This window comes from Nyctibius grandis, chromosome 6 (genome assembly GCF_013368605.1).
Source record: "Nyctibius grandis isolate bNycGra1 chromosome 6, bNycGra1.pri, whole genome shotgun sequence".
NCBI lineage: Eukaryota > Metazoa > Chordata > Aves > Nyctibiiformes > Nyctibiidae > Nyctibius > Nyctibius grandis.
The window spans coordinates 70,032,658-70,058,864 of record NC_090663.1 but is presented as its reverse complement, the minus strand read 5'-3'; the positions used below and the strand labels follow the sequence as shown (position 1 = coordinate 70,058,864).

General features: G+C 35.6%; 1 protein-coding gene across 1 annotated transcript in view; it reads right to left on the bottom strand.

The window, feature by feature from the left end:
- LRBA (LPS responsive beige-like anchor protein) overlaps positions 1-26,207 on the bottom strand; it is a 432,022-nt gene that overhangs the window by 75,920 nt on the left and 329,895 nt on the right. The window contains 1 exon segment of the mRNA XM_068402600.1: positions 21,818-21,970. Coding sequence (XP_068258701.1) covers positions 21,818-21,970 — 153 coding nt within the window.

Sequence of the window (26,207 nt, the reverse complement as noted above, 5' to 3'; positions counted from 1 at the left end):
TGTGTTTCAGTGTTTGTTTTCCAGTCATTTCATTGCCACTAGATGATAACATTACAATGTAATGCTTAGTATTTAGTACTGAAAAAAACTTGTGTGGGCAATACAAAAGCACACAACAAAACACCTTCAAATGGGGCAAAGACTAGGAACTTCCAGAATTACCAGGAACAGAAAGCGATGGTGGCTGCCTAACCACATAAATCCAGCAGAACGTGGTATCCCCTGTCAGGCACAAATCCTGTCTGACCAGTAACTGAGATCTCAGGAGCGGGGAAGAGGGAGGAAGAGAAGACACAGACCTTCATTCCTTCAGTAAGTTTGCACAAGGAAACCAGGAGGAGGAAGTAGAGGGGCTACAGTGCCAGCCCCCAAAAGCCACAATTCATTCTTTCCAGTTATAGAAGAGATAAGAGTTGAAAATCATTATCAAAAATTTTGGACCTCAAAAGATGATGAAATTTTTATTTGCCTGGGAAGATTTGAGGCTTCAGAGTTCATATTTATAACCTTTTATTCACAGAATTAGAAAATTGCTTTAGAAACCAATAAATGATAAAAGCTTAGACTCCTGCAAACTAACAATTTCAAGAGCAGCAGCTTAAGGGAAAACACAAACTATGGCAAAACTTAACGTGAGAAAGCCTGGTTTACTGGAGATGAAAAATGGAAAAACCTCAAAGAAAGGGTTTACTGGAAACTACAAGTAAAAAGGGATTGTAGACTAACTTCACTATATAACCTAAAAATCCTTCTACATAAAACAGTGGGGGGTTCACATTATATTGAGTGAGACATATACTAACGAACATTTTCAAAGGCCTTACAGCTGCTGGACCACTCAAGGGAAACAAACTGTTTAATACACCTAGTAAAAAGCACATAATTAATAAAAATATAAAAACAAGCAACTAAGTTTACCTTAAGCCTTATGTTAATCTCAACACACACAGGGGGATTAAATGGAAATATTACCAACAGTCAGAATTCAAAAACTTGTTTCTGTTACAAGGACTTCATTAATTCCATGTGTATAGCAAGCCTCTCTTAATACCTAAATCCCAAAGTCTTCCCCTTTAGAAAATTCGTAAGTTTGGACTTTGGCAAAACAAAATCAAAACTATGCCATACAATCTTTTTTTTTTTTTTTTCTAACTGTGCAAAATAACTCCACATCCCTCTGATTAGACACATCATAATGATTAATACATGTAAGAAGCAGAATTACTGTAAGGAACTAAAGTATAATTTACACACAAACAAAAATATCCATAATATCTATCATCTGAGTAAAAAAAAAAATTAAGAAACAAAAAATGCAACAAAGGAAGATTCAAGTACTGGTACAAATCCAGCTATAAAACTCCTCAGAATGATGTGTTGGTTTAAAGCTTGTGTGCTGAGTTCAGCTTATGTAGCAACCGTAAGGACTTAAAATACTGAATTCAGATTTGATTTTTAACTCTGTTCCCTAAGGAAATAAGCCTTAGGTGCTAAGTTCCTTGACAGTTTATCTGTTTGTCCATTCCTCCCTTAGTAACATGGAAATCTCTGGCTTATTTCAAGCAGATTTGAAAGATGGGTAAAAATCTCAAAGATCATTCCATTTGTACAGCTTTTCAGAAAATCCATGGTCAGACACAGGAAAGAGGGGTAAGCAGATACCCCCATGAAGGGAAAGCCATCCTGAATATCCATTTGGTTGTATCTGGTGAGGCAGCACACGCACACTGGCCAGTCCATTGGCAGCCACCAAAAGCGGTGGTGCTTCCCCAGCTGCAGTGTCGTAAGGAATTTTTGAGAGAAGTTTAGGTAAGAAGCAAAGGACACACATACGCAGGAAACCAGGTTTCAGCAATCCTGCTGCTCATTGAACAACTGGTTACTTTTCCCATGTAAGTGCTTAAAGATTAACTTCCATAATGAAACAGATGTTATTTTAAAAAGAAGAGGCTGTAACAATAATTTCCAATTCTATTTTGAGAAAAGTACAAGATAACATTGGGTATCTTCAGAACACAAAGTCAGCAGGAGGAGGTCCTTTTAAAGTTGCTTATAAAAATATATATATACCTATTTTTTTGTACTTACCTTTAAGTACTTAATGATACAAAATAATTTTAGTGTCTTTTTAAATGTACAGATGTCTGTTATTCTGACTTATAAAAAAGAACATAAATTAAGTTCAACCCAAGAAATTACATGCAAGTGTTAATACTTGAGTTAGAAAATACACTGACGTATTTTATAGCTTACTGTGTATTACAGCTTTCACCTTCCTAACTAGCTACGTAAACTGAAAATGTGCAATATTTTTAGTTAAGTAAAAAGAATATGGCCACAGATGCTAAAATCATAGACTTCTAAAAATCACGATGATTCGAGGATTTTGGTAGGTAAAACTCAACTACAGAAAAATCTTTATATGTTCCTTCAAACACTGAGCTGAAATCAACTTTCTCTCTATTCTCACAACCCACATGTGTCACATCAAATTCCAAATCCAGATTTTGGAGAGAAGGTGCATGTTTTTAGGACTGCTACAGTATGCTAGGAAGCTACCGTTCCTATGTATACCTAATATGAAGCAGTCCCTGAAACACTACCTGAACATAAATTAAAAATTTTGTCATTAATTTTATTTCACTCTGGAATCTCCATTATTGAGAACAATGGGGTACAAAGCAGAAATCCACTATACATTCTTACATTGCTTTGTGAAATTTGGCATCCGTCAGTGTCATATAAAACACATTAAAAAAGAAGCACTACCAGTTTTAGCAAAAATATTTAAAGCAGTTCAGTATAAACTTTATGTCCAAATAAAGTCTACTAATATCCAGCAAGCAGTGGTGCAGCTGCATTAGCTCATGTAATGTTTCACACATGGAAACCAAGATGCAAGATTACCTCATTTATGGTAACACTCATAAACTACACAGTACACAGTAAACATGTCTACCCAGCAAATTAAAATATCACTGCACTATGCAGCAGCTGAAGCTATCCAGAACCTGTTTATAATCCAATAGAAACAGAAATTTGTCTTCAGTTCTAGAAACAGGGGGGAGGGGAAGAATCAAAGTCTAAGTAAAATAAACTGCGCTGCAAGTGTCACTTGCCCCAAGACTTCCTGCTTCCCACAAAAGACATGCACCCATTCTGGAGATCAAAGGTCATAGCCTTACAATAGAATACATTGTAAATAGGTTTAAAATAATTGAACACAACTGCAAACCAAGGACTCATTTATAGCTTGCTAGGAAAAAAAAAATATAGCTGTTTTAAGTCATTCCAGTATATGAACTGAAGCCTGCATTATAAAACTGCATCTGCTTCAAAACTACCAGATCACCACCTGCATACCAGTTGGATTTGGTCATTCCACAGCCATCTAAATAATGAAATGCCTTTGAGTAAATTACATGCCACTACTGTTTTGATTATCCTCCGCAATGTCTGGAGGAGCACTAAAAACAGCCATACCTGCCGCCAAGAGGCTGGGTGCTCTGCAGCTTTCCTAGGACCCAAATCTCATTCCTAGAGAGGTAACAACCACTTATTCTTTCCATAACAGCAAGCATCAACGCAAGTGCTATAAATATTCACCTGCGAGATTATTTATTTCTCATGCTGTACTAATCAAGCTGAGTTTACTTCTTACACAGCTGTCTAGTGGCTCAGTGCCTGGGATGGTGACTGCCTCAGCAGAGGGGATGGCATAACGCGCTCCTCCATTCAGATGGCTTGCAAGACCCAGGTTTACGTGCCCCAAACAAATCGGCATTTAGCCTATGCCTGGAGGCGCTGCTGCCAGCATGTCATGGATGCGAGTACGAAACATGAAGTTAGGGATGTACTTACTAGTCGTTTACATCTACCTGCTCTTCTGCTTTTTTTTAAAATCAATCTCAACATGTGCTAAAGGAGTAAAGCTATCAAACATAGATGTAACCACATATTCCTCTCCAATTTGATAAACTTATTCAGTAACAGAAAAGGCTTCACTTCTGGGCTGAAACAACTCAAAAATTGTTTGGAAAATGACCATGCACAACACATACCTTACAATTTATTATAGCTATTTTTGCACACCACAGACTCATTCACAATTTACAATCAGCACTATTTTTCAACCAACCAAAGCAACTATGTCATACAGGTCCACATTCAGTATCAACAAGTAAAATCTTTAGAATTATGACAGTTAATAAAAGCACCTATAGCTCTTTACATGTCCAAAACCCTGCACAAGTTTTAATGGGACAATCCTGTGAAAACAAACTATCACCTGAAAATCAGAGAATCACAAAATTACGTTTGTTAGGGCTTCTCTGGCATGCAATCTGTCCCATATTAGTAAAGCTCAAATACCCTCCTTCAGGGCATAATAACTTTAGAGGTTTGTTGGCATTTGTTAATGTATTTGCTATCTCACCAGGATAAAGGCAGGAAATAATTCTATGATATTTACTTATCTCTGTTGTTAACCTTAGTTACCTCTATTAGACTAGCAATTATACCACTACAAAACCATAATCGCTAGTCACAGCAAAACGACCGTTCATCACAAGACTGAATTGATGCTCATTTTAACAATGACACATGAACAATTAACTGCTGCCACTTCCTTAAATCAGTGAGTTTCAACCTGTGGTTTGCAGATGCCTTTGGTCTAGGGACTACTTCTAAGAGACCACAAAGGGTAATTAAGGAAAGTCTTGGCTTACTGTCAGTCGGCTTAAATTTGCTATACAGGAAAATGTACCTTCAATGGAAAATTTTATGGGGTCCCAGAAAAAAAATGCTGGAAAGCCCCAGCAGAAAGATCTTTTCTTATGCAGCAGAAACAGACCTTGGAATTTTTACAATAGTTTTGACCTCCTAACTGCTGCAGGTGAAGAGTTTTCCCAACAAAACTGAAAGTCTGAAACGATCAGGAATTCCAGCGTAATGTCATTTCTAGTGGAACGTTCACCTTTGTAGGTAAGGTCTGGCAGATTCATTATCTTATTTCAATTGCTCTGTTCTGGCAGGGGTTGTGGCTGTTAATAGAAGCCTACGGAATACTTCTACGCAATAAAATAGATTTAATCCAAGAAAACAAGTAACTGACATCATAAATCTCAGAGTACCCTCTTTTGCCCTGTTGCACATTACTTATTCTGAGTGATAAATTTCAGATTTTTCTTGGAAAAATCAAAATTCTTTATGTAGACTACTACAAAACAACCATCTACTCTCACCTAAAAGGATTTTCTGGTCTCTTGAAATTTCTGAAAACATGTAACCAATTCTTTCCCACCTTATTCCATCAAAACAAACCAACCTCACATACTCTGTAAGGAAAAAAAAAAAAGAATAAATCTACAAAGTCGTATTTACATATGTTTTCTTGTGTGTCTAACCCATGACAGAAGAAGGGTAAGTATATTGAATACTTCACCTTAGTTTAAAAGCAAGACACAGGAAATGTCATACCTAAGAGAATATATGACTTCAAAATCTGCAGAAATATAGTATCTTTCTAAATTTTTTGGCAATGCACTTTGTTAGCACATTGGCCTTCAGAGCAATCTTCCCATTCCATATCATTTCACGGAATGACCATAATCATATTGGACATAGATAAACAAATTGGTATCTTCATATAAATAAAAACTAAATAATACTAAAAATCCAGAGTCCATTTATTTGTGTCATGGAAAGATTGGTAAGATCTGTACCACAGTCACTCAGTCCTTTCCACATCGGGACCCCATAAAAAAATAGAAGAGTTTCGTGTCTCCTTTTCCACAGAGAGAGTGGTTACATTATTTTTCAAGACATTTAAAAGAGAAAAAACTTTTGCATTAAATTCAACTTTTCCCAGAAAGCTGGATTTCATCCCTGCTATAGGATTGCCATCTAATTCTAAGTTAACTATACCAACGTTTTTACAAGTACTCATCAGTCAATCTATATTTTTGGGGTATCTGATTTGATACATAGGTTTCTCAAACTGTGATTAGTTCCGTGATTATTGTCACCATATTTCATGGTCAGGGTAAGATTTGTTGAGGTTTCAGCTGCAATACTGACTTAGGCAGTTTCTGCCCTGTCACACTTTTTCTAGCCACTCATTCTTGATACCCTAATTATACGAACACAACTATTTGTTGGGCTGAACGGCAAAGGAAATGAGAGCTGACTCAAATTAAAACCAACATTTTGTCCTTTCTTTCAGAATTTACAGAATGCTTAATACTCTGAAAAATGTCACCTCCTAATACTTTCAAAATAGACACCCATAATTAGTAGGGATGATAAATCACCATCTTTAGCCTCCTTTGTATTTATAAAATACGAATAATACCATTTCCTTATCCCATGAAAGTCATATAAAGGTAAACTTACTAATGTTTGTGGATGATTCAGATACTACAGAGTAAATATTAAAGAAAAGGCCATGTAGGATGCCATTTTCAGAATAGGGTTCAAATGGTGTGCAATAAATAACAGTATAGAGAAAAAAATACTAACTTATTAGATGAGCCCTCTTCATCCTGTAGACTGAATACAGCCAACAGAAAAATAACAGCATGTGATCATTTAGTTAGAGACTACATGTTAAGGCATAAGCTAAAGGGAAATGTATCCATGGGATACAGGTATAGTTTCATTTTTGTTTTTCAAGTACTTCAAGTCATGAACTTATTCCATAAACCCTACAAAGAGGAAAAAAAAAGGACCACTTTAGTTGTATGGTGTAGTGTATGAACATGTTTCTATGCAATCTGCAGTTGATTTCTAAACTCATTAAAAAGCACAAAGCAGTAGGTGGTGTAGAATCATAGTTCTGAAAGAATGCACAACCAAAACACACTTAACGTTTTTCCTATTGCTGGCTTTGTGGAAAGGCCCCTCAACTACCAAAGCAAACAACTGAATGATGTGAATTCAGACATGTAATGACTGTAAGGTCAGCACATGACCGCTAAGCATTCATGACCCCAAATTAAGAGGTATTACCCTCTATCTACTAATCCTTGGGTCACAAATGTACAGCCTACTCCAAGAACATTAAAAATTCCTGAAATTTGCTTACACCCCACTGCTTGAAAGATAGAAAGCTAGCATGCATGAAGTGATCAGATAAGTGAAAGGGGCAGTTCTGTTCTCAAACACCATATTAAAAATGCCATGTCTTTCAGTCACCTTTTCTGTTAATGAAGTCCACTATGATTTTATATTAAAGTATTATAGAAATACAACCATCTTCTGAAACTAAGAATTTTCATTTCACAGATCCTAACATTCCAAATCCAAACTAGAATTTTAAAGGACAATGGAAAAAGAAGCTACATTCATCTTACTAGTAAATGCATTCAGAAGGTATTACTAGTATAATAAGATTACATGGGATCCACAAATTAAGTTCTACATTTTGGCAGTGTGGCTTTAGTTTTTAAACTATATGTTTTAAGACTATAGTTTTTAAGACTATATGTTTATCACTTTTAGTGTTTTCACATCATGTAGAACATGTAAGAGGCTGCAACAGTCATTCCGTTGGTAAGATTATGTAAAGGTTTCTACTGAGAATAAATTCCCAGGTTTTTATGCCATCATGGCATGTTTTATGTCCAAAATTTACTTGTATATGCTGCTATTAATTTTAACATTTCCTATACTTATTTGTTACAAAAATTGCAGATTTTTTTTAAAAGAAGATACTTCAGGAATGAGTCTTCAGGAAGGAGTTGTGTTAATCTCCTAGCTGACATCAAATATCACTACAAACTTCATACCTAATATATAAACCTAAAATTTCAGGAAGATATCAAACAGATTTCATTTTAGGTTCCTGAATTAGGATCTCCATGTAATGATTGCAGATTTTAAAGCTGTCTTCATTTATCAATCCCTCCCATATCTCTGTCAATTTTGTGTGGCCACTCTACTGATTTGTCAGTGTAGCTTCTCATAGTTTCTCATGAAATTCTCTGCTTCTGCGCTTGTATTACAGCTTTCTGTCACTAAGCTCCTCTTTCACTATTCACATGCCACCACCTTCTGTAGCCTCTTTGCAGAAAGTGATCGTTGCACTTAAAAACCCCAATATGTAGTATTTTATTGCAGTTCATAACTGGTCCCTGGCAAACACAAATTCTGGAGACTACTTTAGTTGTTTTTTTCCTTACTTACTCTCTCACTTCTCATAAAATCCTAAACCTCATAACAAAAGGAGCAGGAAAGAGGAGAATCTTTCAGTCAAAGATGTGTGATTAAGAAAGAAGCATCCAACTCTAGGAAACCCTGTGGCTCACTCAGGGAATACCAACGGAATACATCCCTTCCTCCTGCATCGGGACCTAGTCTTGTTAGGGAAGTGAGAAAACTGACATATAACAGAGATGGCCATCTGGCAGACCACGGCGAGACCCAGCTTGCCAGGCGGCTTTATCTGATCCTCTAGCATGCCTGCCCATCACCAGATCAACCAAACTGAGGATAATGTTTATATATGCTGCCGCAGAAAGGTGTATAAATCAAATAAAAATCAGCAGGATTTATAGTATCAGTTATAAAACTGAGCTAACACGACTGTGTTCATCTATCCAGAAATAAAATTGACCCCTCAGTACATGGAATTTACTCATTTCTAGAGCACAGCCCAGCTTACAGCAGTCTTCTACATAACCACAATCTCAAAGTGGTAGCTAAAACAACGCAAGTCAGCACACTACTTACACCTTGGGTACAAAGACATGTACATGGGTCATAATCAGGTTAGAAGACATGTCCCATGGGAGGAATCTCAACGCAAAGCAAAATTTTCCATTAAGTGGTCACAACAATAAAATACAAACTTCTCACTATATCTGGGAGAGAAACATCCAAACCCAGAAGAATTAATCTGAATATTGCTCTCTTCTAAACTTATTCTAAACCACTAATGCATACAGGGCAAACTGCAACTGGGACAGAGTTCAATAAACACACGTAAAGCCAGAGAGGAACACAATCTGCTAAAAATCTGAGAATGGCTTGGATCTGTTCAGACTAACAGTAAAACTAGTCTTTAAAAAGCTCTGGATGTGAGCTATGTTTGTATGCAGCTTTGGAATGGATTTTAGTTATAGCTTAATTCTGGTGTATACACAGCCCAAGGGTGTGCCTGCATGATGTGTCTGCAGGGAGGATATTGACAGTGCAGACATCCAAGTCCACTGCAGTATGGCTAGTTCATGTGCTTTTAGTATCTTAAAGAAAGGTTTAATAAATTAACTGACTATAAATAAAATAGCCCTATCAGAATATGCAACAAAATTTAATTATTAGTTTATTTATATTAGTTTAGGCAAAATATATTAAAAACCTATTCTTCAAAAAGTTATTCTGTGATTTATTATGAAAACGGAGAACACTCCAGCAACTCTTGGAGCATGCTCTCACCATCTTCCATTCCTAATCCTCATTACAAAGTTCTTATTCTGCCTCAGAAAGCAGATGGCAAGAGATAATGTCAGTAATAATTAGGTGGCTTCACTGCTCTTAAGGACTCTTCTGCTACACACTTGAATATTTTTTTCAGAGATTTTTAGAAACAGGATACTTTGCACTATTTCATTCAAAATTCAGAACAATTACACAAGTTTTGTTTTGGTTTGTTTTTTTTTTTTGTTTAAATAATGGAGAATGTTGTATTTTATACAACAAATAAAGGCATTATAAATGAAACATCCAACGTTACTTTCATTCTTCACATTGCAAAACTAAAACCACTTGAGTTTCCTAATATTTTTAATCAACTTCTTCTAAGCTACTTGCATGCTGCTGAACCTTTCATGTTTTTGAGCTCAGTTCAACTCTCACTGGAAACAACTAACTTGGATCAGAGCCAAAATTTCTTCTTGAACTGTGGCTTAGAGAAATCCTACCCATTTGGACAAGGACAAAGAACCTCACAAGAGTATATATTATGTGAGTCTATCTAGGCAGAATTTTGTCTGCTTATGACCTATTTGAATGTCTATTACGTTTTTGCTATTATTAATATCTTTAATCTTGCTTTACAAGCTGTTGCTTTTTATTAACAATCCTAATCTACCTAAATAAAATCCAAAGAGGAAGTAAAATTTCAGAATGAAAATTTTTAAAAATGTTGAAGGATAGATAGATTTCATATAATTAATATGTTTGAGATAAATTTTGAAACCCTAGGTATTTTTAAACTGAGGAAAAGAAAATTATTTCCAAAAAGAAATAAGCCAGGGTAGCTTGGTTCTAGAGCATTCTTTGAGTTACCTAAACCTATCTTTCTATAGAGGTACTGTCCAATATCCTCCTACAAAGCAGCTACATTAATAGAAGATACACCCGCCCGCTGTTGATCATTAAAGCACCCCTCTGCCAAAAGCTACTATGCCTCAGATCTGCTACAGACACTGGCAAATGAGGACTCCCTAACATATTTTAGTCAAACTGAACCAAGATAGACAGCCTAAAACATTTTTTAACTACTTAAACTAACCTGGAAAGGGTCAAGTGAGCATAAGCATGAGAAATTCTAGCTCTGGTGTTTTTACTAACAGTCCTCTACTTCAGAAGGAACTTTCATGCTTCAAAAGCAGAACAATTATATTGGTTAAAATTGCAGAGTATACAGTATTTGTAGCTATCAGAGAATGAAACAAAGAAATTAAAACTGGTCTTTGATTGGATTTGGTTCTGTAGTAGACTATATACCTCACAAATTTTACTAATGCAGTTCAATAGGTCAGCAAGTAAATACTTAAAAGGGGTACCTTGAAGCTAGCATGTGCACCCTTTTAACTAAAAGTAGAGAGTAAAAAATTACAACCCAAGAGATTTGGGTTTCCTTGAATTGCTTCAAAAAGAGAAAGTGGAAAAGGAATTCACGGTCCTTGATTATTTAAGGATGGACCAACCATCTGACCAAATGAACAGACTGCCCAGTACATTCAGGTGAGCATGACCTTGATTGTCAAAAGCCTGCATTTGTTTTGCTAAATACATTCTCCTACTTGACTGATGGGCTATAGATTGGCCTCTCCTTAAACCAAAAGGGCTACACCTGAACTTCCAATTAAAGGGTAACAACTGGCAGATGTGAGGGAACATCTAGCAGGAGGCTGATGCTGAGCAGATGGGCTAGGGTGCAGTAACCTTTTCCATCAGTTTCCAACCACTGCTTTTGCAAAAGCGCATAATCATCACAAGCCTGACACTACACGTCCTCAAGCAGCAGTATGAGCCCCCTGCAGAGCCGTTGTGCTGCTATAGTTAAACTCATATCAGAAACACAGCTAACTAGAGCGTGACTAGCTCTACAAGTCTACACTGTTGACTGCGGTTTAATGAGATACCAACTCTGACAGAGAAAACAGTTTAAGAAGTTTCCACTCCGAAATGTTTGTACTTGCACTGCATTGCAGCTAACTATGCCATTATTTGTGTCAATGCCACCACCAGTAGAGCAATATTGTAAATCAGGTCACTAAAATAATAACCTAGGTTACAAACAGGCTTTTTCATATCATTTCAGTGATCTAGTTTAAAGTATAGCCTCACAAACATTTGTTCCTGAACAAAGACATAGATGGGGAAATGTGGTGAGGGACAGGAAGAAGAGATGGGTGACTTACCTTAGCTACATCCCTGCAAGTCCCGTATGTTTTGGAACTATGGCCTTTGTATAAAGCCAGAAGATCTGTTGCACAGGACTAAAGCATCATTACTTTGATATGGTCAAGAAAAAGATACTTCTGTTTATTAAAGCAAGAAGAGGTGGGGTACTGTTTCTCTCACAAAAGTCTCACTTATTCCTCTAGAGCTTGTCTTAACCACCAAACGTAAGATCTTGTATTTCATATTAGAAGTTTTGTACTGCCTAACCAACTTGATACCTTTTTATTTGTATAAACGTTCACAGTCCGTTTTGGTTCCTGTTGTTACTCTTTATGTTCCTGAGTCTATTTACACACTGAAAAATATTACTTCGTAGCAAATTTGAATTTTTCATTTCATGAACAACCTTTACATCCTTAAATTATGAAATAGAGTGTCATTTCCTGACACATCTTCTCAGTACTAGTCATTATTTTGTATGCTTTTATTATGCTCTTTCTTAGTCTCCTCTCTTCTAGGAAGAGGAAACTCTTTCCTCATACAAGAGTTTTTCCTACCTCCGTATCATTGTCATAAGCTTCCTCTGTACCCCAGATGGTTTTAGCAACATTACTGTTCCTCATCCCAGGCTTTCAAGAAGTGGAGACTTGCCAGGGAAAAGCACTGAAAGCAAAGCCTCAGCTGACTTTTTTTGTATCCTTCCATGTAGGGCACAGATGGCCATGTTTTCTCAACCCCTCCCCTACTTCAGCTGAAGACCACAAAGTCTCAGTTTATTTCTCCACAGCTCCACGTATCCAAATGTTATCAAAATCTCAGTTTCTTTTCCATCACTTAGGATGGAAACTTCTCTACATTCTGACTATATTACAAACACTTTATTTAGAACAAACTACCCATCAAATTCAAATTTAGCAGCATATTTTCACATATGATCTATAAACAAACTTTAGACAACACTGAAACAAATGCAACACCACCATATCCTACCAGCTCTCTCACCAGTACATTCTGTTGTACGGAAGTCCTGACCGTCATTAGTTCACCATACAGGAGGAACAACTTACAATATTTCTTTGCAAAGCAACTTCCAATCACAGACTGTAGCTCTTAGTAAATCGAGTAAGAAACTGCCATCGCTTTCAAACTTTTTTTCTTCCGTACATATACTGAGCTTATGATGCAATTTTTCCATGTTAATCAAAACTCTTAATACATTTTCAGCAGTATCCCTCAGAACACTGTTTACAGGGAGTGCCCAGGCACAGCATTCGGAGAACAGACAAACAGAAGACAGACAGATTTAGTGAACACCTGTTAAATGGGGCAATGGCTCCAGCACAATTGTTTCCCACTTCATTTCACACAGTAATAACTTTAATGTCCTCCATGGACTTGCTTTCAAACACCAGTTCTACAACATCAAACCACGAAAGAGCTGAAAGCAAATTTAATTGTCTAGATTGCTTCCAATCAACTTCTTTGGATAAAAGCAATTTTACCTGCCTTAGTGGTTTTTCTTGAACTGTATATGCTCAAACTGTGTTATCATTTGGATTTTTATAATCTTTCCCAACTGCATATCATTTTCCTCCATGTTTAACTATTTATCTTGGCTATGATAAATTCTCTCACCCTATTAGAAAATCTGCATCTCTCATCACTCTCTTGAATGTTCATAGTTTTAGTTTAGGCTTTGTTTCCTTTTGACTCCTCTACCTCCATCCTGGCTTTTTTTACTACTTAAACTCTTTTTTTTTGGTTGTTTCATTTTGCTCTCATTTAAAATATTTCCACTCTACTTTTTAGTTTTTCTCCTGCTCACCTTGTTTAGTCTGAGACTTCACTAAGAGATGCATTACAGATAACTGTGTAGTGTCATAATTATTAGCAAGTAATTTTAACTAGTTTTAAAATGTGATAGGTTGGGGGGGGGTTAAATATGAGAGAATTATGCTAGATTTAATACCTTAAAAGTTTTGAATGATAAAGATTAGTAAATTTTGACACCAGCTTCTTTAATTTTTTTTTCCCATAATTACAAAGACAAACAGACTGCCCAGAAAATCACATTCCATGATTCCATTAAGCTTTCTTCATTCAGGAAGACTGGCATGTATCACACTTTCAGAAATTATTTCAATGTAAGCATGTGTGGACCTTTTTTTTATTTTACTCTGCTTACAGTCCTGAAGTCCAGAGTTCAGTTGTAATTTCAATAAAGTAACTCGTATGCAGAATTCAAAGAGATGGTAGGAATCACCAACAAGACGTAATGAGGGGATTATTATGGAAAGAATAGATTTTACAAACTCTGCTTTCCCTTGCTATTCACATATCTGATTTGATATAAATGAGATCAGTGCTTTTGGATAACAAATGATGATACACTACCTAGGTTCCTGTTTTCATTGAAAAGGCAAAAAAAAGTGTCTTTACATTCATCACATTTTTGCTTTTTACTATATATTATAGATCTGTAGGTCCTACAGATGCAGCTCTTCAATGTATTCTATCATACATATTATCCAAACCCCACCTTCCAATATTAGCAGATTTTGATGTGTTATGAAACCAAAACTGAATGCTTTCAGTATTCTTAAAACAAGTTTTATTCAAAAGCATGGCTCAAGTTCACTTTTCATTACCTCTCTCATATTCTTGAATATATTTGACTTTCTTTGTATAGTAGTCTCCTTTACATATTAAATCAATAAAAATTCTTACCTGAAAATTAGTAAAACCAATATTCCAACAGAATTGGATTTAAATAAATGTCAATTTCTGGCCATATTTCTTAGATGGTGCTTCAATAAAAATAAGTTATTCTTATACGCAGAGAATCAATTGTACATACAGAAAAACTAGTCCACTTTTGTTTATTCTCAGATTTTCAGAATCTTTTCTAATAGCCCATATATCACATTCCTTTAGAAATATTTCTTCTCTACTTTTCAAAAATGTCTTATATTGAATGATCCTTTTATTATTTTCCCTCTAGAATACCCACAGGTTAGGTTTTCACTTGCACTGATTTCACCTAAGTGCAGTTCTGCTGGCATCACTAATGTTATTCTAGACTTATCTTCATGAGATCTGAATAAGGTGCTTAAAAATATGTAACAAAGGTCTGATACCCCTCCCTTTCTCTGCTAAAAATCAGACCTATAAATGATATAATTAAATCAAAAGACTGCTTACAATTATCCAGGATTTTTTTATTCTAGCCTGCACACAAGTATTTCTGTGTCAAAGACAACAAAGAGTCTTACTTTTAGGAAGTAATTTAACAGTGCTAAAAATTCCACAGTGACAAACACAGATGATGAAATTGTTGCACGTGTGGCTGAGCTGGTAGGAAATGAGTCTTAAGTGGTAGAGTATCACAATTATACCAATACACCACTTAGGTGTCAAACAAACAGGTTTAAGCCAATGCTGGTATTCTACATAGACAAATTGAAAGGGAATATCACGAGAACTGCACACCACAGTCATGGAAGCACCTTTTGAGGAAAGAAGGAATCCTGCTGCATAAATTTATACACCATCCTACACTTCAACTGTTTAAGAGACTTTCTGTGCTCCTTTGACTGTTAAGTACCTACATGGTGCAGCCCCTGTGCTTCCCAGGACTGCCTTGTTTTCATAGATGAGGAAAAAAATTATGCGTTAAACAATATCAAACTTGTAAATACACGAAGTCCAGTATGCCAGCAGGCTTGCCCTTTCACACCCAACTTTGCTGAAGCATAATATTCCTGACAACTTTCTGGATTAGACTGTTAAGTTTGAGACTTCTATGAATGCAAATCTTTATTTTGCCTGATACAAGGAATCTTACTTCCTGCACAAACCTTTTTCCATAGTCACAGCTTGAAAGCAATATAAAATGAATGCAGCATAGTGCTTTAAGATGCATTGTCAATAGTTGTGTTTAAACATATACTGACTTTAAATGCATTACACACACGTGGCATAGAAATACAAGTATTTGCCAGAAAAAGCAAAGTTACAGATCACTTTCCAACCTACTTTTTCTATTATAAAGTGATTTTTTCTAAAAATTAAAATGCTTATAGGTTAACAGATATCCTCCTTTCAGATGATATTGTATAAATCTTATATTGTGTGCAGATTGTCATTTCCAAAGAGAAGCCACAAGAAATCACTGAATATCAGAAATAAAAATGGAACTAACTCTTCAATTGCATATACATTTCATGAAATAAAGAGTTTGAAAGAACTGGTATCGAAACTCTCCTCCTTTTTCACCATGATCCATCACCTCTCTTCTAGATGAACAGGTATCTAACACGCCAACAGAACCATCTAGAAGAGCCTGAGTTCAGTGAAGAGTTCACAGAGCTAGGATTTTCCTTCTCCTCTATTCTACACTCAAATTCTGTAAACATTTCAAATCAGCTCAGATGGCCAGAAGCATCTTCATCACACAGTGTACACAGACCAATCTGCATTCTAGCTTTTTAAGACCACATCCCATCCTGCTTAATCTAGAATTTCAAAGTAGGTGCTGCACAGGTAACAACTCCTATGTTCCTAGTTAACCCTGTTTTCATTTTAGCGTTTTTCCTGCTCTCTCATGTTTTTAACATATTTAACGAGTAAGCTATTACCAGCAATATATGACTGATAATCTAGCTATCTATTACTAGTAATCTGCACTTGTGAGCCTTAATTCATAAAGTTCATATCCACATGATTTTCTACAGCACTCGCTGCAACACCTTTGTAAATACACAGCTGTGGAACCAGGAAAAATACTATGTAGAGTTTTTTCCAAGATAATACAAAAAATCCAGTACATTCCAAGTTACAGGCACTGCCTTAACTGCTGTTTCAATATCTTTATTTGACTAATAGCAATAGTTTTAATAGACTGAAAGCAGCATAATATTCTTGAAACCAGCTTTTGTTTTTTTTTTCATCCGTTCACTTTCCATGGATAGGAGGGAGTGAAGACTCAGAAAAACTGTAGTTCTGAGTATTGTTGGTGTGTTAGTTGGCAGCGAATGTTGCTTTTTCAGTGTTTTCTGGTGTAAGGTGGAGTAGCCTGTGCTAAAATGTAATGCACCATATCGACTGATAATGATCCTCTTAATTTTCATTGTAGATCTTTCTTATCCACCTGTGGTTCTTAATACTGATTCATTTTGCTCCACTAAAGTTTGTATTAGGATGAATGGCTGGCCTACCCTTTCTCTCCATTTTACTTATCGTGCCAGGATAAATTTTGTGTATTATGTATTTTATCACTACATTTTAAATTGTTTGAAAATTGGATTTCAAAACTTTCAATCCAGCACAGTAATCTCATCACTTTTCTGATTTGTCTTGCATTTTCCCAGCATTGAATCAAATGGATAAACCACTAATCATGAAAGGACTAACTCCGCAATAAAGCACTAAAATACTTAAATTAAGATATATTGTGGAAAGCTGTCTTGACAGGCCTCAACAACTTTATTATCATTGAAGCAATCTAATTCTCAAAAAGCTGAGGCTCATCAAAGCTGCACGAAATTTAGTTGTTATCAGTTGATTAATCATTTTAAATTAATTCTTACCTATTCAGACATCCAACCTTTAATGACAGGATGAAATAGATCACTATTTAGAACAAACAGAACTGCCTTATTGGGATTTTTAGTTCTTCGTAACTATCAGTGGAAAGTATGGGACATTTCCTTGGGTTGGCACCTGGTCTTTGTGAATGTCTACTTTGTCATGTATGGTAAGAAGGGCATTTAAAAATTTCTATCAGCTTTAATGGGGTAATTATCACTAACCCCAACAAGTGATTTTAAATTTCTAAAACAGAAAACTATTCTAAAGGAGGGCAGCTAACATTGTGAAGCCAACAAGACCCCAGAAAAATCTAAGTTTAAAAGGATATGCCTATTTCAGTGTCTGAAAACTACTGCTCTAGTTTTTGTTTAAGATTTCTGTATCCGAACAATATCTAAATATCTATCTCTTCATACTCTTCCCTTCACAGTTTACTTCCCATTTCTTTTTCCTATATGTCTCAGAAGCATGGGAGAACCAAAAGATTGTTGGGTATTTTCTTTTTATTAGATATCAGATCAAGTTGGCATTCTCCCTTTTGCTCACATACTAATGCCCTAAAGATATCGTAACTTTGAAATAATAAAGTAAGGATGCAATAGTATGTTGTATTTGGGATTTTGTTGGGGGGAAGAATTCTAATTTTATCTCATTTAAAAGTTTGTGTTTTTTTTACTTTTAATAATCTAATACTATAATTCTTATTACACATGCATATATATAAAATGATGGAATTATACAATAATACAATTATTGTCAACTGCATGTGTGTAATCTGAAAAATATTTTCAGGTATCTTAGCAGTTATTCTATGGCACTAAATATAATACAGAGCTTTAGAAATATTTAATAAGGTTTCAGAATGGTAAAAACCCAGTCACTTTTCCATCAAAAACTGTAGACTGCCTCAGAGAAAAATATCCTACCCATCCCCCGCTGATTTGTGCTATTATAAAATATTGTACTATTACAAACTAATACCAAGTACTAACTATATGCAGAAGCAATACATGCATTTTACACCTCTTCGTATTGCTTAGAATGACATCCTGATGCTATCGTTTAGCTCATCATGACATTCCATCAATCAAAACCCACTTTTAATTATACACCATTCTGCTTTTTCTGTCAGAGCAAACACAGAGGACATGCAACAATCTATTTCAATTAAAATACATACTTTATAAAATTAAAAATAGGTTGGGAATCACTTCTAAATCAGCTATCAGCCTGTCAATTAACGTTCTGAACCCCTGCTATTGACCCAGTACTGTACAAGCTGTTATTATGCACTGTCCTACATATCATCTGTTCCCCGTGCTGGTCTGTTCCAGAAAGACAGACAGCTGCAACAGTATATCCCTGCTCAACCTGAGGACCATCTGACTTTAATTGTAGCACACAGCTTGATGTGGGTCTGGTTATGAGAAGCCAAAGTATCACACTGTAATAATCTGGAAAAGCAGAAACCTGCCAACACAAGGCTGCAAAGAGAGGCTTGGGCTGTCTGGCTGGCTGACGGGCTGCAGGAAATATGATTAATGAGCAAGGTATAATGATATCAGGAACCCGATTAGCACCACAAAAAGGTCACAGATCAAAGTAGTATGCATTTCATGAGCTCCAATCATTGTATAAGATCTGTGGATTTAAAGAGGTAAACTGAAATGCAAAGGGAAAAAATATCTGGGTGTGATAGCTTACAAAATGAGCACTTAAAATACTATAATCACTATTTTGTCTGAACCAGGAGGCAGTTAGGAAATATTAAATGAATGAATGAGCCCATGCCACATTGCAGCAAGCTTTTTTTGAGAGTATTTGCGAGGAACTGAGCTTTAAGCGTTCTTCCTAAACACACCTATTCTACTCAAAAATAAAATAATGCCGATTTGATGCTGATGGTATCCAATCCGCTAAGTATTAACAAGAAAAAGCAATTTAATATTTGCATTTAATTTTCTCAGTTTTATTCCACTGGAAAAATGTCAGATTACAGAGGGCATCATCCATACCAGCACTAACAGGGCCACCACCACCACGATAAGGTTAACTATGTCACACAGAAGCAGTTAACGCAATTCATTGGCACTGAGGTTTAAATTTAATGCTACCAGAGTGACTAAAACTTGGTATCTGAAGTACAGCAACAGTATCAGGGATGTACAGTGTCACCAAAAGGGATGATGTCTGACACACTTTAATATACCGTCACTCAGTAAATTATTTCTTACTTTCGCAATTAACTTAAGCCTTAAAAAAATTTCTGTTCTGTCCACTTATGTAATACTTGAAAATTGCATGTTCCTGTAAAAGCTCTTTGTTTTGAAAAACTCTAATTTATGGCAACTTTTGCACAATCTTTCAATACGCCATTTGACAAGTGGTACTGCAAGGTCTACTTTCATAAGCAGAAGTTATGAAGCCAAGCAGATTACTAGCAAAGTCTTTTTAATTAAAATAGTTTCAAGTCACAATTACTAATGAATAATTACTTGGGGGGGGAAGTTTGAAAGAAGGAAACATTAATTATATTTATATAATAAATATGATATTTCAGTTTCACAAGAAATGCTGAGTGAAATTAAGGAAATGACAAAGTAATTTCAATCTTCATCATTCAAACACACAAAAGTTAACATACTGCTGTTTTCAGATTACTTTTCCTTGAAATGAAAGTTTTGGATATGTAACAAGCGCTTCCCTCATTCTAGAGTGTTCTGAACCGCTTTTTTTTTCAGGATTTAACAAAATAAAGATGTGTTTATTGTAGATTGTACATAAAAAGAAAAAAAACATATTTGGAACATGGAATGAGATCATTACTCTCTAAGAGAAGACTTTAAAGGGATTTTATGTTTTGTGCCCAAGAGTTTAACAGTAATAATTGAATAGCAGTTGCTTCCTGCTGATGAAGCACTTCATCCTGAGAATATAGCACAAGTGAGAGATATCAAAGAGAGCTGCAAGAAAGGCAGATACTAGTAGCAAAGGCTTTGGGAAATGATGGAAGGATGAGGGAAGGGCAGGTCAGAGCGGACAGAGGTGAGGGTGAGAAAAACCTGGCACCAAGGCTAGAAATCAGCAAAAGAAAATTAAGAGCTAAAATCTTAGAAGAGGAGGAAGCAGGAGATGGAGAATAATTTCATAGTGGGGAAAGCCAAATCTGTAATTAATAGAATGAAAACTATGTTTTATGCAAAAGCTGAAATACCACAGTCATGAGAGATCAAGGCCACAGGCTGCCTTTGACAAGTTTTCTTAAGAACACAGGTTTTCATTTCTCAGGTTATCCTGAATCACAAACACACGCCAAGCTCAGAAAGGTGTCGGGCTACCTCCCTAACCTATTACCTATCAGCACAACTGTAAGATCAAAAGTTGCATTTGAATATGGTTTGCCAAGTAGTCCTGCTAAACGTTATTGTATTTCATACCTTGTTTAAATAAAATTTGCACATACCTCTATATGAAGCAAAACACTAAATTCACCTAACGTAATTTGTGATTATTATGGTGCACCGTACAACTGCCCACAGAATTCTAGGCCAAATAACATTTCTGAAAACCATGGTATCGCGTTGTCTCCGTTTAGCCCACACCCAGAGCTAAACAATAACCAGTTGTTCTATCACCCAAGACCCCTCCCCAGCTGAGAAAAGGAATTGGGAAAAGGAGGGAGACTCATGGGTTGAAATTTAAACAGATTTAATAAAATAAGAAAACCAATATCAATACTAATACAAAATACCAAAGTTATACTCAGCCCATAGAGTGGTGGCAAGTTCCTCCAGGGATCACAACCATTGAGAAGAGAGGAGAAGGAGAAAAGGAGAAGAGGAGAAGAGAGCAGAGCAAAGAGCCACTGATGCAGAATGCTTTAATTTTGAGAAGGGCCTAATGTAATAGCTGGGAGAATGTGCTGAAGCACCAACAACAATACTGTAACATCTATTCTGTAATTCATTACACTGCCCGGAGGCACAGTGAAGACAGACAGTGCTAAAAAAAAAAGGATTTTCCAAAACAGGGAAGGGAATAGTAATACCGGTTTGGGGAATGAAGCAGGCAAAGGAGAATTCACTTTTATTTTATTGTAAAAACCGCTCTGAAAAATATCAATTTAATGGAAGAAATGGAAAAGGTGGCAGAAGATTTAAAATGCAACCTCCTTTCCTGAGGCTTTCACTGATCTTTGGAGTTAAATGGATACTAAAATTAAAAAAAAACCTCTAAAATTATATTTAAGTAATCAGAGTGACAAATACTTGTATGATTAAAGCAGCTTTTTCAAGTCTTCTGTAAAGTGATGATTTTATTAGCTCTTTAGAACCACAAGAGCTGACACACAAACGGGTAAGATCTCCTGCGTATTCAGACCACACTCAAACTTTTTTGAGCAATTCTAAAGAATGAGCAATACTATATACCTTTTTTCTTCCTAAATTTGTAAATCTAACATTTCTTCAGATTATTTCAGCCCTAGTCCTACGTAGATTATGAATAGCTATATATTGCAAGCAAAGACCCAAACTGTTTCAGAAGAATCTTACAAGACAAATGTTACTTGACAGACAATAGAAGATAGCAATCTTACCAGTCTGTTTATGCGAACAAATTCTTCTGGGGTTTTGGCCCATGGTGGAAGTTCAACATCAGACACAACTGTTCCATCATCCATCACTCCCAAATTGTAATTATTGCTGTTGACAAATATCTCTGGGAGGTAATAGAATTCAGGAATCAGTTCCTGTACATAAATGAAAAACAATGCCATGTTATAAACTCTGTCAGAGGATGCACTTTGTCATGTTAAAAAAATAATTATTAGAGTGGCATTAGGCAAAGAGAATATACAAAATCCTCCCACAGACATCCCCCTTGCCCCCAGAAGAGGGAAATACTCTTTCATACTTTTTAAAATTTAAGCCTTTAGATATGATAAATCCTTATCCTGCTTTTAACATGACAAAGAACTAAAACACAACAGGCTATAAAACAAAGAAGTCAGAACATTGGTTTTGATTACATATTATGCACAGAGCGACTTATAAAACTAAAGTAATGAACATCACATGGTAGAAATAATATTTAGTGACAGACAACCAAGGATGTTAAGAAGTTGGGGAAAGCTGCTTTTTTCACATTTTAATACAATCCACATGTTAAAGTGCTAATGCAGAAATGGCAGTCTATAGTTTGGATGAAAGTAGCACCATATACATTAAACACAAAGGTGTGAAACCCAGTTATATTCGTATTCTTTCTAACATAAATGGTCTAAGAACTTAATGCTTAGGCTATTATCTAAGATTGTTCTTAGAAATAATCTTTTTGTAAAGTCTAAAATACCTGGAGTTATACCACATGTTCAGAAAAAAACACAGAGTCAAAGCTGAATCAAGTCAATATTTTTCTTTCATGAAAAGGTCATTAACTTAATTATCTGTCCAGTCTATAATTACAGGGAAAAATCATGTATAATTACACATATACACACACAAAAGAAAAAAAAAAAAAGGAAGGAATTTCACATGGTTACAAGTTCTGTGTATGCACTAAATTCCTCCTCAGGATCATCACCGCTTTAAACAAGTGTGCTCTACAGGCCTGCGCTGAACAGGACTGGAACGCAGTATTTAACACCTCCATGGCTGGTCCGCCCGGGCACTTCTGCAGGCAGAGCCTGCTACGCTAAACACGGTTGAGGAAAAATGCAAGCACATACAGCAAGGGAATTGTAATTTCCAAGTTCTTGTGAGAAAAACAAAGTAATATGAATGCCTAAACAAAGAATTTTTTAAGCAGAAAATGGTACATTCTTGTGCAGAATTGAACATTTGCTAGGAAACTAAATTAAGCTGAAAATCATACGGATTTTATCTTGGATAAGCAGTGTTGCCTGTTTTGCAACTTCCTAAGTTGTCGTTTATTTTGTAAAATATGTACTAGGTTATACATAAACACATCTAAGTTAATATGATTAGAACCTTATTTACACACTTTTATACGTCTGCAAAGTCCTGGCATAACACTTAATAGAAAAAGCCTATTAAGACCTAAAATATATATTTCTGCCCTTAATATATTTTAAAGATGCACTTTTTTTTTGGTGGAACTTGATGCTGAGACTTAAATACACCCAATAAACATGGCAATTTGATGGATTTAGAAAAACTGAGCCACTAAATTAGAGAATTTACTTCCTTTGTAAAGAAAGGATCAATACGTGTAATTGCTTCAGGAAGTGTATTTCATAGCAAATGACTGGTGTAAAATTGGTCTTCCATATGGCAAGTGCAAACTGCATGCCACTTAAGAAGTAGAAAAAAAAAATCAGACTGCTCCACTGGCTTTTTCTACAGTGGGTGTAGTATGTAGCTATGTCAGAAGCTCAGTAGATCAGATCTGAAACCCAGTCTTGACATGGGTCAATGGATCAGTGGTCTCCCAGATAGCCCCTCAGGGCCAGCTACGGCATGAGCAGCTTTCCAAATGGCTGAGTGCAATAGGGAGGTCATCAGATTGAGGACAAGGTCAATCCAAAGTAGCCAGGGCAAAGACAGGAAAGATCAAGCAGGAATTAAGCTATTATCACCTCCATCCTTGTGTGAAACACTGCTTGGCTTTGAATTGTACATCTTTTTGTTTACAGTCACCTTCATTAACTAGGCAGGGTAAAAACATGCTTCTGTACCAAATGCTTGACAAGTACTTGATAAAGAGAGATTTGAAACTATTTAATTGGATAAGCGAAAGAACAAGAATGTAGTAAGGATAAAGTTTTGTAAAAAATAAAGTAACACTGAAGTTTCTGTAGTTTTCATCATCACAGACAGAAACTAACAAAGAAAAAGCAGAGACACTGGACTATTAATTTGATAGCAGCATACACCACAAATATGAAACCATACCATGATTCAGAATACTTAAAACATAACCTCATTACATATGTTACTGATGTTTTTATTTTTATATATATCTGTACAGCTATTCATTAGTTTCTTTCAAGATCAGAAAACATTTGGCTTTCTAGAACACACATTTTTTAGATTACACAGTAACAATATGTTGCCTGGAAACTCAAAAATTATCAGTAACTTCTGTTAGTTTGAATATTAGAAACTTTTCATAAAACATTATTTCATTACTCTAGAAATGAGTTTTCAAAAAGTTTTTCACTGTCACCATAACGATACATTTTTACAAAAGGAGCTTTATTATCTGATTTTCTTATCTTGACCATGTGCTAGCATTTACACATGGGAAAAGGGAGTGCAGACAGATATACTGGGCCATTCTGACTGAGTAGTATCTAGGGCCAATTTTCAATGGCTTTATATGGGTGAAAATGACATTAGTTAAAGGCCAACAGTTTTTCCTAAAACCAGGGAATGAACCTGATAATAAAATATTTAATTTTTATCAAGTTTACGAATATTCTTTGTGTATTTGGTAACTGCAGTCCTTAACAGTCCTTCTCAACTGTATTTGTGGGTTCTTCTCCTTTTTTCTTAAAATCTATGCATCACATGCATGGACTGACACTAAGACAGCAAATGCTGACTCACATGTGTAACTCCATTAATAATGGAACTCTTTGGACACCTGAGAACATGAAAAAGATTAATTAATGCACTTTTTGCTTGTTTATTGGGGGGAAGAAGGAGTTATTGTGGTTTCACACAAATACCACATGAAGATGCAGGACCAGCCACGAGGGGCCAGACTGAAGGACCATTTAGTTTCTCACCTGGAACAGTGACAAGGACTGGAAGACTAACACGGGGCAAATACAGTCTTTCCACAAACATTTGTCAGCTTCTTACAGTTTTGAACTAATCTGTGCTTCTGATTTTTAAAATCATTAATCATGGGTTCCACACTGTAATTTCATCTACAAAGATTTTTCCTTCGGCTGTTCCAAAACTGCTTCCTAACAGTTCAAGTGGATGGTTCTAGTGCCCATATTGTGAAAAACAATAAATATTAATTACTTATTCTCTCTTCTATATGCCCTTCTGGATACTATAGACCTACATCATCACGTTCCTCCTCAGTGGTCTCTTTTTGCAAGCTAAAGGATTCTAGTCAATTTAGATTCGTTCCCTCTGGAGATCTTCCCTTCTGACTAACCATTTTGGTTGCCTTCATACTTTTCCTAATTCTGCTGAATCCTTCTGAAATTTTACTCACTCAGCACATGTACAGAAATGGTAAAATTGTCCAACATTTCTTCTGTTTATATGATTTCATGGAAAAACAAAAACATCTGTATAATTTGTTGAAGGTCTTGCTTTAGCACAATTGTGTTGAAAATTAGTTTCAGAAATTCCTCTGTTGGAATTCATCAGTTCTATAGGGTAGAGACAGACATCCTTATGATAAGCAATACTTCACTCCTTCTGCGATGTTTTTGATTTCATTACAACTGATGAAGGAGCTCAGAGTGAATATCAACATGAATCTAACACAGAGTATTTATAGTGGTATATATTTTTTTTAAAAAAAAAGGAAGATAAAATTTGCCATATCAGGATTCTTATTAAAATACATACAAAATTCTGCATATGATTAAAATACAATTTTTCTCTAACAAAAATTGCCCTCTACCACATGAAAACAATGATTCCTAAGGAAACATCACTAAAAATATTTTTTTAGAAATGAGTAATATCAACAGAATGTCAGTTTAACACTGGTAATTTATTATCATGTTTGCCACCACGCATAAAAAAAAAATCTACACAACATACTTTGTTTCTTTAATGTAATGAAATGTTATTGTATTATTTTCTTTTGCTTAGAAAATAATAGGCAGATGCATTTTGAAGCAGTTATATGATCTGCAAAGGCATCTAGGAACAGTGACACAGATTCCCTAACCATATTAAAACATTTATAAGATACCAGATTTTCAAACTAAATTATTTGACAATCACATGAAGCAATATTAAGGCTATATATAACCTGTCAAACAGAATAAT